Raw genomic sequence first — 17,504 nt, 5'->3', positions numbered from 1 at the left:
AAAAGAGGTCTTGTTTCAAATAAGTACTAGAGCCTGTTCTCTTTCCTGTTTTGAACCTCTGCTTCAGAAACAGGTAATTCAGAGTTGGAACATGCCAGTAAACAACTTCGTCCTCTCCCCTCACCTGGTCCCTCTTGCATCTGCCATCAGTAGCCTAAACTGTGGAAAAACTGTGGCAATAGCAACCTGACTATTTATTGGCAGCAAGGTGATGAATTGGTTCAGCCTTTTCGTCTGACCCATCAGTGCTGCTGTTAGGACAGTCTTCGCTGACCTGGGGCTGATGGGAATTGTAGTCTAAAACATCTGGAGGCAAACGTTTGGCAAATGCTATCCTATGCAATTTCCACACTCAAGAAGTATTTATCATTCTTTCACAACATTCAGGCCAATCTGCTTCCAAATTCAGGAGGCTAGGATAGGTGGACACACTGCCTTGAACACACGTAGCTGACAGACTTCAACCAGGCTAGTCCTCCATCCGCATCCTTGATCTGAGACAGTATCCCAGGGTGTCCGGTAGAGAGGCCTTTCCCATTCCTTCTAGCTGAAATGCAGGCTGGGAGCTGAACTGGGAAGTCTACCACTGAACTAGTGACCCCTCTCCCACTGCTCCCTCTGACTGCTCTTCAGATTGTTGTGTAGAAAAACCACCTTTCACCAATGTGTCAGGCAAGCTTGTGCAAGTCAGGGCAGGCTGGTTCCATTTCGTTGACTCTCCTGGGTGTTGTACTTTCATACCAAAACATGGAAGCCGTTCCAAATTCCTTTTATTCCTACTTGACTTCTTATCCTAACAAAGGGTGCTCTTGCTGTCAACAACTTCTTACACGGCATAGGTTTTTTTGGGATGGGGGGGAACCACACACATCATGGCCTGCTTTTGCGACTCGCAACTCTAGTAGATGCCTATGGGTCTCTGTGTGCTGGGCTGAGTTTGTGGCGTGTAAAAGTGTGCTGAGGTCCTGTGTGCATTGTTTGATTGCTGTGTCAAGAGAGAACTGCTGAGCTCAAGTCTTGGGTGCTGCAAGCCTAGACAGCTTCTAAAAAGAGAGCTCACTAGAGGATCTTCTGAAGGGCACCTGCTTGTTAAAAGCAGATCGTTAAAAGATTTTATCCAGGAGTGTTGAGAAAATGGGCCTCTTAAATAGCTATTGGGTGGTATTATGGACCTAATGTAGTCGTGTCTGCTCTGAGTAAAACACAATGTAATATTTATGCCTGCAACAAGAGTGTCAAAACAACATGCTCTTTGTGCCCTGAAAATAATCTAGAATGGCCCAGAGAGTTGGAAGGAGACCCTACAAATAATCTAGTTCACACTGCAACCGGCAGCAGTATAGGACCATACAGCATAGGTTCCTCTTATGCTCCCCCCACCCCCCAGCAGCAGGCAGTTCTTCTCTCCTAGCATCACCAATACCTCCTCCTCCCATTCCAATGGACATGAGGTGGGCAAGTACGCTTACCAAAGGAGGAAGGCAAGGGCAGTGGTAGCAGCACCTCTCTGGGTACCAAGCCGTTGCCATTGTACTTGCCCCCAGTGCATTGTTCTGGGGCATTGTGGGCAATTCAGCATTGTGTTCATCAAAGTGGCAAACAAGGGAATCTGGGGCAGCAGAGGTGGCAGCAATGGATCCTCAGCAGGTGCCCAAGGTTGCCGATGGCTGACACTGGTCCAGGTGCATCACTGCACTGAGTCACCGCATCCCTAGTGTGGTGCAGGCCCCAGCAAGGCAGGGCTTTAGTAACATCCCCAGCAGAATGGTATTGACTCTAACAGGTATCTTATATCCTATCCTTAGAGCCTTTCCGTGGCAAAAACACTGCTGAGAGGCTCCTAGATGGACTCGAGCGTAAAGGCCGCAGGAAATCTGGTGCGGGCTCCACTGATTTAGCATGTGGCACGAAGGGGCTCTGCCATCTGGTGTTGTGGGGCTGGGAGCAAGCAAGTGGAGCTCTTTGGGTCAAACCTTACTGCGGAATAGCTTATGGGCTTTGCCTCCTGGGCACGATGCTGGCTGAACATGCCTCTCAGTCTCCAGCGAACGTCATAGATGATGCTGGCTTTTAAGCTCTATAGGCAGGGCTGTGTTTATTCCATGAGTTCACAAATTGGTATGTGACACAGAATTGTGAGAATCCCATTTTTTGCTCCTCTCTTTTTCTTTTATCAACTCTACTACTAATTATAGAACCTACATAGTTAATTTCATTTAGCGAAGTCAGCATAGAAAATAAATCATGTTCTACAAGGAGAACAATAATTCGATTAATTTGCACATGTGTCAAAAGAATACTAATTACAGTATACAGTCAACTCAATATTCAAAAATCTGATCACACCCATATGTTACCCAACATCATTCCCTCTTCGTAGTTGCTTATTTAGATTAATTCTACATTAGTGCATGTTAAATCTGGGGTGGGAAACCCTTTTAGCTCAGGGGCTGCATTCACTTTTGGACAATCTTTCAGGGGCCGCATGTCATTGGTGGGCAGGGCCAGAGGCAAAAGTGGGTGGAGCAATGGCTGAAGGTTACATCTGTAGAGTAGGCCAGTTTTGACACACACTCCAGGCAAGTAAGGGGCATTAGCATGGTTCAAGGACACATTCCAGCCAGGCAAAAACACTCAAGGGAGGGTCAAAGCAAGACTGTTGAAAGATGAGGCCTGGAGAGAGACTGGAGGTTCAGATAGACCTAGAGGGCTGCATTTGGGCCCCTGACCCCGAAGTTCCCCATTTGAAATGCAATAGCACCAGACACAGTAAATGTGAAGTTCTTGTGGCTTCTGAAAAGATGTGGGAAATGTCTCTTGAAATCATAGAAGCCTAAGAAGGGCGAACAGGGCTTCAGGCACCTGGAAAATGGGACACCCTGTTTCCTGCCTGGGCTTTTGGCCTCCTTTCATCTTATTTGCAGTCCAACTTGGATTGTCAAAGTGGAATAAATTCTGCATAATAAGAAACTGCCGAGTTTGCAGGGGGGAGGTGTCTGATTCTGGGCAGCAGATTCTGGATTTTTATTTTTATTTGCTGCTGGAGTATACACAGCCCCTTCTGTAGAAGACTGGGTGAGAGACAGGGCTCACTTTTTTAAAATCTGCTGGTTTATTTGGCCTCCTAGTTCATTTAGTCTTGGTGGCTTGCAAGCACAGATTTATTTATTTAAATTTAAACAATTTATATACCGCTTAACTACAATAGTCTTTAAGCAGTGTGCAAGGAACAGGATACAGAAAAGGTAAAACCTAGTTAAAACTAGAAAATCAAACTTCCAAAAGCGCCTGTTGGAATAATAATTTTAAAAGTCATCTGTAGGCACTGGAAGTCCAACAGGGAGGGGTCCAGTCTGACCTCAACTGGAAGGGCATTCTATAAAATTGGGTCCACAATACTGAACACACTGCTCTTTGTGGATAAGAGCCATATGTCTGAGCCATGGAGAAGTTCTAACCGGGACTCCCCTGAAGGCCTGTGATTGGACAGGGATGGAGGGATTAGGTGTGGTCCTTGACAGGTGAAAGACTGGTGATGCTGTTCTCTGAGAGGCTTGTTCTGCACTGCACAGAGGAGGCTAGTGCTGTTCTGCACTTCACTCAGATGCTTCAAGGTGTTTCCTTCTGGAGGGGCAGAGGTGGTGGGCTGAGGCTGGTGCCGGGGTTCTCCCCACCTTTTCTGGTATTTCTGGGCTCTGAACCAGCATTTCAAGAACTGATCTCGCAAACTTTTCTTTCATTGCAGAACCAACAAAACAGATTCTCAAGCAACTGAGCAACAGAGGTGAGTGGATGTCCCCCTTTCCCACATCCCCCCAGCCTAGGTGGAAGAAGCTCTGTACTGACCAGATTTCCCTGTCCCAGGTTTACTTGACCAGTGTGGGTGGGATTTGACAGGTGCCCGTCCTTATGCCAATGGTCACTCCTATCTCAGATTTATTACAGCTAGCAGTTGTGAGCACAGGGCAATTCTATATTGCTAAACAAGGCACCTTAGATGCTGAAAGGCAGGGATGGGGGAACCTGGAGCCCTCCAGATGTTGTTGGACTAGACTCCCACCAGCCCCAGAGAGCAAGGCTGGCAAAGGGTTGACGTTTCCCCACCCCTGCTCAAAGTGTGTGAGCCTGAATTGTTCCTTTACTCAGTCACTCCTTCAGCAGTGACTTCTTCCTGTTGCCTTGTGGTTGACCCACTGCCTTCTCAGGGGACCCACAGCCGCTGGAAGGGACTGTAATAAGATATAAGTGATGTAAAAATGGCTCTCTGCCAGCATGTTTGCTGTGTCTGCTGCTTATAAAGAGTAAGAGTGTGCCTGAAATGGAGATTGGGAAATAGGGAGGAAGACTACCTGGGCAGGGAAACAAGACCCCACCTTTTTCCTAATGGCCTCTTTTTCCCCCCTTCTTCTTCCTGTGCTACAAATCTGGCAATAGGACTAAAGGTAAGAGACAGAAATTCTAGAAGACAAAATAAATGAGGGAAATTAAGATGGGTCTTCCCTTTCTAAGGAAATTAAAGTCTTTGGTGACATGCGATGGGCTTTGGGTCCCTTACCAAAACACCACCTTAAAGGTAAACTGCTCTGGGGTAAATGTTGGTGCAGGGGCCATTATTCATTTTAATAACAAAATGACATTTCCCTCTGACCACTGCCATCTCCCACAGGGTGGCCAGTAAGCTTCTCACAGCTCCAAGCTGTGTGCTTCTGCTCACATGTTGAGCAGGCAGCGATCGAGCGCAGGTTGAGGAAAGGGCACCCTAAGCGGTGTCTCTGTTGGTGCCCCAGCTCTGGGGCCTTTCTAAAAGCCCCTGCTTGCCCTCACTTCACGTAGCATGCAGGCAGTGATGGAGCCCTTTTGGAGTTTGGGGAGCCCTCACTCCCCACCAACAGCTTGCCGCAGCAGCAGCAGGATCGGCAGGCCCTTCCCCAGGAATCTCTGGAAGAATTGGCTGAAAGCGATGGCAGCGAGAAGGATATGGGGCCGGAGGAAGAAGACGAAGAGGAGGAGGAAGAGGAAGAGGAGGAGAGGCTGGTAGGAACGGAGCAGGTGGCAGACTTTGCAAGCTCCTTGATGGCCGTCCTCCACTGCTGGCACTATCGGGCCAACGCTTTGCTTTTCTCCTGGGGCAGCACGGTGAGGTGCCTGTTCAACCCCTGCTGCGTCTCCCTCCTGCATGCTGGCTTGGTGCATGGCTCGTGGCTGCCCTCCGTTCCTTCTGTGCCATCTTCCCATTAATCAGATGTGGGACAGCCCCAGAGGTTCCCGTGTGGTTTATTTTGCAGCTGTTTTAACCCTTCAGTGATACTACTGACTGACTTGGTGCTTTTGTGCAGTCCTTCACGGGGGCTAACAAGATTTGTGGCTTGATAACAAAAGAGGCTCTTTGGGTCTTACCATCTCTGTAGCTGTGGGAGGTCCTTTTCCTGCCGTTCCCTGTCCTCTTGTCAGGAAGGTTCTTCCACGTTAGCAGCTTGATAATGAGACAAAGCTAACGTTAAGCAGGAACCTCTTCCAAGTCCTGTTGCCTGTGCTATTGGACCGTCCCTGGATCCAGCACTAACTGTGCACCTTCCAGATAGTTTGTCAGCCTGCAGTTTTTAACTATGGCACTCCATAGCAAGACGTGTAGAGAGTCTGCTCGGGAAAGCTGTGTTCCTGGATGAAATTGGGACTGGCTTAAGCAACTGCAAGGCTCCTCTGTGCCAGGGCAGCAAGTAAACCAGAGCCACCAGCACTTGCGTTCACCTGCTGCTTGCAAGGCTGATGGATGTGACATCAGGTGGTTTTTGTTGCTGCGTCCAATGGCTAGAATATTGGACTTGGACCTGCGTGGGCACTTGTGATGCATTTTAGCTATCTGGGACATTGTAAAGTCATATGGTGTTTCAGAATGACAAATAACAATGGCTAGGGATGTTTGGCTGCTCATCAAATGGCTTCTTCTCAGTAGCATGTACTCAACTCTCTAATATTTTTGTTTTGGTTCAGGCCAAGAGCCACAAGGCACAGGAAGGGCCCAAGCAATACCAGTCGCCAGGCAGCAGTGGTGAGAAAAACAGGGTCGGGGATAATGTCTCATCTGTCCCAAAGGTGAGTGGTTGGTGGTTGGCAGAGTTGCTGTTTGGGGAAGTGCTATTGCTCAGTGGGTAGAGCTCCCAGGTTCAGTCTCTGGCATCTCCAGAGAGGGCTGGGAATGTCCCTTCTGAAACCCTGGAGAACCTCAACCAGGGAGATCACAGGTCCATCCAGGTTAGGACTGTCTGCTCTGTCAGGCAGCTTCTTACATTCCTTGGGGAGAATGGAATTTCTGCTCATGCCAATTTTGAGACAGGGAAACTCTTGGCCCTTAACACTAAAAATAGGATTCAAAGCCAAAGGCTCCTGGACATTCCACTTCCCAGACTCCGTTCCCATACTGAGTATTCTATGCCACAGTCTTTTCCAATGGATGGTCCACATTGTCCCCAGAAGATACAACATAAAAATGAGCAATATTTCTGTCTGCTATTGAGTCAGCTTAGTAGTTGGTGGGTTCCCTGCCTTAGAAGCCAACATATTTGCTGGGTTCAAGAGTTGGTTGCATTTGAGTAGTGACTATTAACTTAGCCCTTAAACTGTTTATCTGCAAGACCACCATTTTTTGGGTTATGCGTTAAGTGTGCAAAACTTTCCTTCTCTTTCTGTGGGCACATTTCTTAGGCGCGGTCAGCCATCGAACTCAGCATGGTCTTAGAAGCTTCTCCCCTTAAGGAAGAGTACCTGGAAGAGGGTCCTTCAGACCCCGAGTCGATGGGCAACCTGGAGCCAGTCATGGCAGGCCAGTGGGGAACCCTGAATCAACAGCGTTCAGATAGCCTGGAGCCCACTGAACATACTGAACTGAAGCCGCTTAGTAGCGAGGAGGAGGAAGAAGAAGAGGAGGAAGAGGAGGAGGACAGACGTGCACCCCAGGCCAGAAGCATCCTCCCTTTCTCTGTACTGGATCAGGCCAGCGTCATTGCAGAGCGCTTTGCCAGCAGCCTCTCTCGCCGCAGCAGCCTGGCACTCGAGGAGGGCAAGGGCCACCTGACTCCAAAGCAGGCTAGCCGCAGCAGCAGCGTCTTGAGCCTGGACGGCAGCGAGAAGGCAGGATGTCGCACGAACAGCACCACAGACTCCCTGCCGCAAGAGCCCCTGGGTGAGCCCAGCAGTGCCTGCAGCGGGGCTGCCTCTCCTGGGCTGCTTGAGACGGACCATGCCTCCTGCAAGCGGAAGGAGTCCATGCTCTCCCATCAGGACCGCCTACTGCTAGACAAGATCAAGAACTACTACGATTACGCGGAGCACCAGGATGCCGGCTTCAGCGTCAGGCGGCGGGAGAGCCTGTCCTACATCCCCAAAGGGGTGGTGAGGAATTCCGTCTTCAGGATCAACAGCCTTCCCCAGCCAGAGCCTGCGCAGGAGGGGCTGAAGCACAAGAGGCCGGGGGGCCCTGCCAGTGGTGGGGCTGGCCCCACAGCAGCCTGGGTGTTGTCAAATAGGCCCGTGCCTGGGCTACAGGCCCCCCGCTCCGAGGCAGCCTCTGCTGGAAGCCCCCTGCCCATCACGGAAGCGGAGTTCAGGCCGCCGGCTGAGATGATTAAAATCTGGGAGGAGATGGAGAAGCCGAGCGGAGAGGGCTGGAGTAGGAGGCCTGAAGGTGTCACTCGGCCAGGCACGGCGAATGGGCAGGTGGCCGGGGGCTCCTCTCTGCGGCACACGGAGAGGCTCCATGGCCAGGAGAACGGCTTTGACCTCCACGAGCCGCTTCTCATCCTGGAGGACGAGGATCTTGGGGCCATCACAGAGGAGTCGGCGGTGCCCTCTCCTGAGAGCAAGTCTCCCGTGGAGCGGGCTGCGCCTTCTAGGAAGCCCTGGAAGCTGGCCCATGAGCTAGGGGGCTCTGAGCAAGATCGGTATCTCCCCCGCTTGCACCCCCGGATAATGCAGCTGGCCCACCTGACGGAGGCAGAGCTGGCGGAGAAGGTGAAGAACAAGGTCTACCAGCTGGCCCGCCAGTACAGCCTCCGAATCAAGGGCCAGAAGCCTGCAGCGCATAGGAGGCTTGCTGAGCTGGAGGAGGAGATGAAAGGCAATACCTTGACTGTCCAGCCGGAGGCAGATAAGAAAAGCAAGGGTATGTATTGGCAGGAGGGCACTGTGCTATCACAGGCAGGACCTCATTGTTCATATTATATGAATTTCAGCAGTGCCTAGAAGCCACAGCTGTGAGCATAAATATAGGAGATTCATTGTGACTTATATTTTAAAGTTTTAGATTAATGACTTGTCTTTTCCTCTTGGGCTCGTGGGAGGTAGCAACCTTCATTAAAAACACCCCACCAGCAACATCCACCAAAAATAAAGATTCACAAAGTGTCAGATAGATATAAAACAGTTGTAAAATATAGTATATTGAATGTTTTAAGAGCCACATTTTTAAAAAATACTGAAATATGCTTATTACAATAGTAGTAGTGGATTCTGTTTCCAGAGGAGTTTATATTCTAGAGCAGAACTCTTTGACAGCCGGAGCCAAGTACCACTTGCTGGGCCAGAGGAATAACACCTGGGCAGGGAGGACACAAGAAGCAGTGCACACGCCACATTTTTGTGGCTGCTCAAAACCACGAACCTGTGCTACTTTAACGGCAAAAGCCCAAGTGGGTGGCCTGTTTTTCAGACCTCCCAGCATCCTCAAGACAGCTTTCCATGCTCCTGTTTCTTTCCCTGGGGCAGTTGTGTTTGGTGAGCACTGTCCAACCCCCAAACTGGGAAAAAGCACAATTTGTAAACATTCAAAGCGAGCTGTTTTGCAGATCTGTAGATTCTGGAGATACAAAGAGACGTTCTGGGGAGAAAACTCTCTTTCCTGGTATGTAGGAGAAAGTTGAAATGGTCTGAACTGAAGGAAGGGGGCTCCGTCTCTCCAGCCTGTTCCTGCATTGGGCTGCACTCACTGCTGAACTCTGCCTTTTTCTCAGTGCTGGGGGAACTCGTGCCCCAGTGTATCCAGTCTCCTCAGAGCTCTCTGTCCTAGCCACACACACCTTCCTCCTTCCCCTGGTCGCAGCCCTTATCCAGGCCTGATCCACACCTTCCTCAGGTGCTCTTTCCTGACGGATTGTGCCCTTGAAGTGTGGTAATGCCTCTTTTCTTGCCTGGCTAGAGAGGGCAGGGGGGATTATAACAACCTCTGAAATGTAGTTTACAGTGCAAAGGTAGGAGTCGTTTCTGGCCCTTGAGCCGAGAAAGGTTTTCCATCCTGATTTAGCTTAATTCAATTAATTCCATTGCTTCTCCCTCTGTTAGAGAAGCCCCAGGTGCCCCATCCAGCTACTGTATATCTCTGAGATGGAATTGATGGAGGCCCCAGAGGGGATTGCAGAGGTGAACAGGGAGGGATCTTTCTGGCTTGGATATATCTGAATACGAAAGGTTTCCACCAGGACAAACCTCCACCTCTAGGGTGTTTTAATAAGGGTCCTCACCAAAGTGACCAAGAACTTTGCAATTCTCAAGCTGAACAGCCTCTGGGAGCCTCCTTCCCTCCTTGCTGTTTTAAAGGGAAACAGCATAGCTGCTGTTCAGCCAACAAAAATGGAGCTACTGTGATTGGGGAGTGAGGGGGGGCCACCGTTGCAGCCTGCCCACCCAGCAAACCCCTTGCCTTATTGCTGCCTCACTCATTCCTTGTTGGTTTTTCTTCTAGGCAAACGGAAGCCAGCCTTGACCCTCCCCAATACTTACGAGCAAGTATTGCTGCAGGAGGCCAGCCCACTGACTCTCCCCCCATCGTCAACCTCGTCCCTGGAGAAGTCCCCCAAGCGCTTCTCTTTCAGCCCCTCCTCCAGCAGCCCGCGGCTTGCCTCCCCCACCAGCAGCACCCTGTCTTGCAGCCCCCTCAGCCCCGTCGTAGCTGAGAAGTTCAACTGGCCAGATGTGCGGGAACTCAGGTCCAAATATTCCTGTCCATCAGGGAATCAGAAGTGCAGGCCGCAACCCGTCAACAGGAGCCGCTCAGCCCCTGAAAAAATGGTGGATACAGCTGGTAGAGCTCTGGAGGAACACCAGTCCTCCAAGAGGATTGTGAAGGCAGCGGACAAACCCCAGCAAGGGGGTATGCCAGGCTGCAAAAGGGAAGCTCCACCGGACTCCATCCTCCAGGGCCACGCCTGCGACGCGCACAAGGAATTGAGCGTTACGGCCGAGACCTCTCTGGAGAACCGTCAGCGAGTGGTTGTCATGGAAAAGCTGCTGGATGTGACTGTCGATCCAGACGAGAGCTATGTGCAGATTCGCTCCCCTACTTCCCGGGAGAAGATCTCTCTCAAGGCCGTGGTGGAGAGGTGCAAGGCCTACCAGGACTCGGAAGAATACCGCAGGCGTGAGGAGGACCTCCAGGAAGCAGCTCCCCACAAAGCACTTCAGCAGGTTTGCCGGGAGAAAACAGACAGCAGCCAGCAGAGCCTGGTAAAGAACCTGAGGGAGAAATTCCAGACCCTCAATTCCAACAGTTGAGCTCCTATGTCTGTTGCTCCCATGCTGCTAAGCCCTCTTTTATGAACTAGGATGGTTCTGGAGTTGATGTCATTTTCTCCCCCAGCTCCTTGAGAGGAGAAAGGACAGGTGACAGTCACTTCTCCTCTGACCTGGATTGCACCTGGCTCATTGTGCTCCAACCTTCGTGTCCAGCTGCCTCTACCCTCTGGGAAGTTGCTGAGCTCATGGCTGTGCATTCTGAAGCAGGTGGTTGCTGTCCTTTGTTGGCTGCGCTGTTGGGAAGTACTCTTCACACGTTTCCGGGAAGCACTGAGAAGCTTCCCATCAGGACAGGCACACCACAAATCAGAGACTCCTTTGCAGCTACCCATATGGTCCACTAAGAAAAGGTGTTTCCTTTCCCTTCAGGACCAAATCTTTGCTTTGCCAAGCCACAGCAGAAATGAATGAGCCTTCTGTTGCTCAGTCTCATAGGATAACCATAAGTTATTGTTCCAAATTATCTTTTATCTTTACTTTTTTATTTTTAAGAGCGTGATTTTACTGTGGCTGGCAGAGGGTTGATCTAAGACTCCCAGTTTGATAGTATATAATCTTAATAATATTAGTTGTGTACACATTTCAGTTTGTACGCACTGTGCAATAACCACTTTTGACCAGAAAATGTGGCTGTGGTTTCTTCACTTGGAGGGTGGGTGGGGGGAATGGGTGGGGGGAATTGCAGCCTATGATTTTTTACTGCAGATGTAAGATTGAGAAGTCTTGAGCATCACAGAGCTCTCTTAAGTTCACCAGTGGCATGGGCTTACGCTAGTGTGGTTCTGATCCACTATAGTGCCAGGAGGTCTTAAAAGACCTGCACATCCCTTGGTAGAAGATTTATTCTATTCACTGGTCAGGCTGGAAAGATCACTGCCCCCACCCCCACTACTGGATGTCTTTAGATCAAGTTTCTCTAAGATGGGACACTGCCAAAGGAAGCAATGCAGCTCCACTAGAGGAGAGCTTTGTATGGAGAAATAGGAAAGTGCTGCAGCTGCCCAGTCTTATTATCGAATGTTGGGTTGAAGGGTAGGCAGTGACGGTTGAGAGAAGCAGGGCACAAACACATTCTGGATTTCTGGGGCAGGAGTCAGGGTGCAATGGTGGGTTTTCATCAGCTGGGGTGGGAAGTATTTGAGGTTATTTCTCCACCAAACAGCAGAGAAGCAATGCCCACCTTCTTAGGGTGAGTTTCAAACAACAGAAAATGTCATGGGTCTGCTCCATTCCTCTCTCTGCCTGCCAAAGACTATCCCAGAGGTCCTTAGGCAACATCTCTGGACATGTTCAAGGATACTTTGCATTAAAGGCTATTCAAGATAACTTTTGGGGGTGCTCCCTTTTCTTTTGTAAGCTGGAAACGGTGTGGGTGTTCCAGGCAGCAAAATGACTGCATAGTGTTTTGTTTTTCCTTGATTTTGACAAAATTTATGTATGGCTTGATTGTAAGAACACCTCTGAGGGGTTTACAAAAATATAAACATTTAAATTCTCAGTATGGGGATTTTAAAACATCCAGAGTATTATTAAATACAACAGTAGCTGAAGAGAGATAAAACACATGTAACTGCTCCATGTCTGGGTAGGCTTGCCTAAACAGAAATGTTTTAAGCAAGCGCCAAAAATAATATAGCAAAGGTGCCTGCCTGATGTCAATAGGAAGGGAGTTTCAAAGTGCAGGTGCTGCAATATGAAAAGGTGGATTTCTTAAAAGTGCAGAAAAGGTCTTATGTTACACCTGTAACAGTGGCAGTTCTGCAGACCCAAGCCATCAAAAGGGCACATGTGGGGTAAGGTGATCCCGCAAGTAAACTGGTCCCAATCCGGTGAAGGCTTTACATACCAATAGTAACACTTTGAACTTGGCCTGTTAGAAAATGGACATCTAGAGTTTTGAGCAGAGGTGTTACACACCGGCCCCTAGGCTCTCACACGTGTCTTTAACCACACTGCAGGTAACTGTGGGTGAGCCCTTAATGAACAGAAATTGCACACAAAATCCAGGAGCCAAGAAGGGTTTATTTGTTCATTTATTAGAAAAATGTTATTAAATTGCTTCTGAAGCACATTCTGAAGCTTTAGCTCTTTTCTCTGGACAGTGGAAGCACATTGGAGCAGGTGGAACTTGGTGCCTAGCTGTTTTTAAAAGAGTATGAACCCCCAAACCCTATAAACCTGTAGGAGAGGTCCTGGGCTACTTTAGCTGTTCTCCGTATCTCCAAGAAACAGCCCTTGCTCTTCTGAAGCAAACATGTTCTGGGCCTGGTGCATGTGGAGCTCCCTTCTAACAGGTCCTGACCTCTGCGTTAGTAGTGGGGTCTTGGAGAGCTAAGCCTGATGGAGGAGCCGCTTGACGGAGGTGAAGTCGCTTTAGATCTAAGAAGGAAGAGCTAGGCGCAGCCAGGCACGGGAAGGCTGCAAGTTGCCAGACAGTAAATGGTTCCTGCTAGGGAAATGGTAACACTCCCTGGGTCTGTAATGGGTAGGAGCACAATGCAGCGAGACAAAATGGCACACCGACAACGACTGCACTCGAAACGTGCCAAGCTGAAACCAAACAGAGGTCTGGGAGCACAGCTTATGGTGCTGTGCACAAGCAAAAGGTTAAAGAAACGGGGGAGCAGAACAAGTACACATAAGGTCTGAAGCAACTTCCTTATTTAGCACATAGCCTAGTATAGGGCAGTGGTCATACAGCAGGAATAGTCTCAAATAACATTTCAGCTTAGCTTTGTGTGTTTTCAGCTTCCTGAAAAGGAGCATTTTGCCATACCTGAAACTCAGGAGTTGACAGGTGAAAATATCCTCCAGGAAGGGAAGGGATGGTTGAGCTTGCTAAAGCCAGAATGCTTATGAGGTCCCAAAGGTATTATTTGTTGTACAATTGAAGTTGGGTAGCATGTTTAGTAAATATTTCTCTTCCTGGTGGCATTTGCTGGAGAATCGGCTCCTCCTAATTCTCATGTGCTTTGTTGTCTAAAAGAAAATGGTCACCCTAAACTTGCAGGATCCCTACTATTCCTTGCCTGGTGCCTCTCCTAGACAGAGCTGCCTCACATAAGATTTTTTTAAAAATCCCACAATGAAGTCAAAACCTCCTGCCTTTTTTTTCCCCTTAGTTGAGCCATTCTGTGCTCACTTCAGCAGGCTGATAAAGTATATCCTCTATAAGCATGGACTGGAAGAGTGGAGAAAATACCACTTTGGGGGCATTCAGATTGTAAGTATGGCAGGCAGTGCTTTCTTTTCTAGAAAAAAAGGTGCCAGTACTGCACAGCTGCAAGCAGGGAGGCAGGCGGGGGGGGGGGGGAGACCTCTGCATGTGCTCAAAGACGCACTGCTCTTTCCCAATGCTGGCATCGTCGTCTGGGCACCAATGAACAGGCTGACGATAAGCAGCCTGCAGGTTTTCAGCACAGCTTTGCAAGGTCACCAGAAGAATGCCGATTCCAGGCAGGCTGGGGGCTCTTGTTCCTAAGAGTGCCCACTGTTTTTGCTAGAGAAGAGTTCCCCCTCCCTTTTGCACCTTTGAGCTCTCCCTAGCAATAACCATTGGTACCCTGGTGGAGAGAATCCTTCCATGTTTTAGCCTTGAAATGGAGCATAAAGGCATTCTGCTTAAATAGGCCTTGTTTCACATGTGCCTAAGCTTTCAGTGAGCCTAGGCGCCCCTTTATCTGCACAGGCTAGGGCTGCATGCCTTGAACATCAGTGCTGTGGCAAATTATCCACAATATTTAAGTCTTTGTTGTAATAGCATGCTATATCACTGACTAGTGTCCAAACTGTGCAGCAACAGAGAAGTATTAGTGGGTTGACTGCTCTGACTGAGGGTCCTTATGGGCGCTGCTTGCTCTTCTTCTGGAAGCAAGAAAGGCTTATGGAAGCAGTGGAAGCTTCTCCATTAGAACTAAAGGCTCTCATGGTTACCTGCCTTCCCACTTAGAACCAGTCAAGAGTGTGGCACTGCTCCTCAGTCTTGGTCTTGCACTTGTAGAACACACTGGCAAAACCAGATTGAGTTGGCTCTGGCTAAGCCTACTGCAGGTCTCCTTGCGTTTTGCCCTATCAGCCCTCAATTGGCACCAGTTGCCAGCATCATTGAGGGAAGCTTAATTAGTATGGCTGCCTGCTCTACTTTTCAACTTTCTTCTCCACCTCCCCTTGCAATCATCCCTGCACCTACTGATTAATTTCATATTTAAAAACCCAATTTTGCAAGATGTGAGTTGTGGTACAACCTGCTGTTCAGCAGTCACCTAGGTGTGCATCCTACTCTGAACATAAAAGGGGGAAGATCATCCTTTATGGCAGTGATTGTTTTATAATGGCAGAAAGGAGAAGGCTGGCAGCTAAGCCGTCGTATAACTGTACTGGTGATGTTCAGTGGGGTTAATGCTACCAGACTCCACAACCCGGAACACTATAATTCAAAACCATTTAGATGTATTGGCTTTTCGAATGTAGCATTGTGGAAGAATCTGCTCTGCTCATCACAATAGTGAGGCAGCTGATTGTCAGCTACCCATTACAGCCCAGGAGATCTGGAAAAGTTTAACACTTTTGAGACTTGACAAAAGGTAACATGTGGAAAAACCTCAAGCCTCAGCTGTTGGTACCTGGATCCATGACAGTAAGTGTCAAGCCAAGCCCTGCTTTTTCCCACAGCTGTGGGTGTGAGGCAAAGACAGCCCCCCCAAACCCCATCTCTTTTGCTTAAAGAGACAGTTTCATAGCTTCCTTTTCGAGCGAGGAGAATCCAAACCAATCTGTGCATGGTGTTTACAGAGCCTGCGCACTCCTGGAGTGATGATAATGGGATGCCCCTAGGTTAAGGCACTTTTTGTATGGTATATGGCACCCACAAAGAAAACATGGTTTAGAAATCGCAATGAGCCCTAGGGGTGGGGTGCTCAAAAGACAACTGAAGAATGGGAGCCTGCTGTTTTCAGAATCCTTACTAGCGCTGCAAAGAGGCCATTGCAGGAAAGGCAATCTCCAGGCTCCACTCAATGTCAAAAGCAATTAGCTCTCCAGCAATATGTTCCAAAAAGAGCAATACAGCTGAGCAGCCATCTGTCTTTGGGAGGGGGGAATGATGAATTCCTTCCTTGGATAAGGGGCGTGTGAACTTTATCATAAGGTCAGAGCTAGATGTGCCTGTATATATTTTAAACAGCCATTCAGACACCCACACATCACAGGCAGAGGTCTCTGCAGAAGGGAGCAGTTGGGATTAAGACTGCATTTACAGTAACTGAGAAAGCCACACTCCATTCTTCAGAAGTGTAAGCAGTGCAGTGGATTACCAAAGGCCATGCTCGGGCACAACGCATCCTCGGAGGGATAAGAGAGGAGCCATTTGCTTCTGGAGAGCTGAGCCAACACAGAACAGATGTTTACAGAAAGCTCAGGGGAGGGGAGAGCACCTGGATTCAGCCTAGTCACAAAGTTAACCCCGGCATAAATATAGTGGGGCTGATAAAAACCTCATCAAGTAATGTGGGGCACAATCCAGCAAAAGTTAATGGAGGCTAAAGTCCCCTGAAACCCAACAGGCTGCTTCTCAGTGGGGCGTAGCTGCAACTAACTTCAGCTTCGTTGTATTCCTAGTGCTTGCAGCGGGTGAGCAAACTTCCTCTCTTTTTCACAAACACACACACACATTTCTAACACGTCTCCATTCTAACCAATTTAGTGCAGAAGTCTGAACATGGGTCATGCTCTCCTCTTTGGTTGCAACCCTGATTCATTTATAATCGAGCAAGGATTCCGCCACCAACGCAGTGGACTCTGGGTGGAACCTTTTGGTGAGAAAGTTCTGTGCTTTGTGACACGGTATTGTGCATGCGTGTGTGCGTACGTCACAGATGCCCCTGCAAAGAAGAGCATCAGACCTGCTGAAAAGAGAAAACTGACTTCCAGCATGAGGGTTGGATCTTGATGCATGGTGTGCCTGTGCTATAGATGATGGTGAAATTCCACATGACGGTTCTATTCCAACAGACGATTTGGGAAAGCAGCTTCTGGGAACCAGGGCTTTTGGCAATGAGCTGAGGACGTATTTTCCCCAAACTCTGAGATAAGCAGAATTGCTCCAGAGCCATCATGGTTTTCATTCAGTTCTCTTTTGGGGTGGGCTAGGTTCCTGCTTCACTCCTTTCTTCCATAAAAAGCCCCTGAAATCGACACACTGTCTTCTCCCCTGAAGCAGTTCTTTGTTCACAGAGAGGTGTGCAAAGCATGATCACACACAAGGTCAGCCTTGCTGAACTCTGCATTCCCAATGAACCAACCAAGGACACACACCTCGCAGCTCTGCTTGCAGCAGGGATGTTGCCTTGTTACCTGAAACACTGGCTTGATGCCCTGGGTTGTGTGGGGGAGAGAGATGGGGATGTGGTGGGAAATGAGAAGCAAGGCTGTGTTGTGGAGATGAGAACAGTGTTTTGAGTGGTGCCAGGAGTGCCCAGGGACACTCAGACATGCAGGTCCCCCCCCCCCCCGTTATGCACATTAGAACATAGGCATCTGGCTGGACCAAGCCACCTGTCTAGCTATTTCTTTTTGGGAAAGAAGCTGAATCTCTTCTCTTTGTCTTTCTTGGTCAGACTCACGTCCATGGTAGTGATGGAAGGCAGAGGCAGGCTTTGGGCCTTGGTTTTAATGCTTTGGGATTCGATTATTGCTGTGCTGAAGCCCTGAAGCCAGGTGTGCATCTCATCCTGCCAACAACAAAATCCGGTTTACACACACTTCAGTTGCCAATTGCTACCCAAAGCAATGTTACCAAAAGAAAAGACAAAAAGACATTTCAGCAGTCTTGACTATGTACTTTCTACATTTTAAAATGTTTCTTCAAAAACATCCAAAATATTGGCTGATTGTCGCTAGCTCCCCCAGAGAAAAGCTGAGGGGCAGGAACACATTGAACTAAG

General features: G+C 48.9%; 2 protein-coding genes across 8 annotated transcripts in view; one reads left to right on the top strand and one right to left on the bottom strand.

Annotated features, from left to right (window-relative positions):
• PLEKHG3 (pleckstrin homology and RhoGEF domain containing G3) overlaps window positions 1-11,889 on the top strand; it is a 49,684-nt gene extending 37,795 nt beyond the window's left edge. The window contains exons 13-19 of the mRNA XM_081843425.1: window positions 1,806-1,877; window positions 3,746-3,784; window positions 4,435-4,469; window positions 4,834-5,136; window positions 5,992-6,093; window positions 6,703-8,158; window positions 9,734-11,889. Coding sequence (XP_081699551.1) covers window positions 1,806-1,877; window positions 3,746-3,784; window positions 4,435-4,469; window positions 4,834-5,136; window positions 5,992-6,093; window positions 6,703-8,158; window positions 9,734-10,542 — 2,816 coding nt within the window. The 3' untranslated portion in view covers window positions 10,543-11,889. The remainder of the gene's footprint in view (window positions 1-1,805; window positions 1,878-3,745; window positions 3,785-4,434; window positions 4,470-4,833; window positions 5,137-5,991; window positions 6,094-6,702; window positions 8,159-9,733) is intronic.
• Window positions 11,890-12,578: 689 nt separating this feature from the next.
• The window catches only part of SPTB (spectrin beta, erythrocytic), a 91,927-nt gene continuing 87,001 nt past the window's right edge, over window positions 12,579-17,504 (bottom strand). For all 7 annotated transcript variants that reach the window (XM_081838095.1, XM_081838093.1, XM_081838098.1 and 4 more), the window contains one exon: window positions 12,579-17,291. In XM_081838095.1, the coding sequence (XP_081694221.1) occupies window positions 17,124-17,291 (168 nt within the window). In that variant the 3' untranslated portion in view covers window positions 12,579-17,123. The remainder of the gene's footprint in view (window positions 17,292-17,504) is intronic.

The sequence above is a fragment of the Podarcis erhardii genome (assembly GCF_964252035.2).
Source record: "Podarcis erhardii genome assembly, chromosome: 1".
Classification (NCBI taxonomy): domain Eukaryota; kingdom Metazoa; phylum Chordata; class Lepidosauria; order Squamata; family Lacertidae; genus Podarcis; species Podarcis erhardii.
Note: the sequence above shows the minus strand (reverse complement) of the source record. Positions and strands in the feature narration are given on the sequence as shown.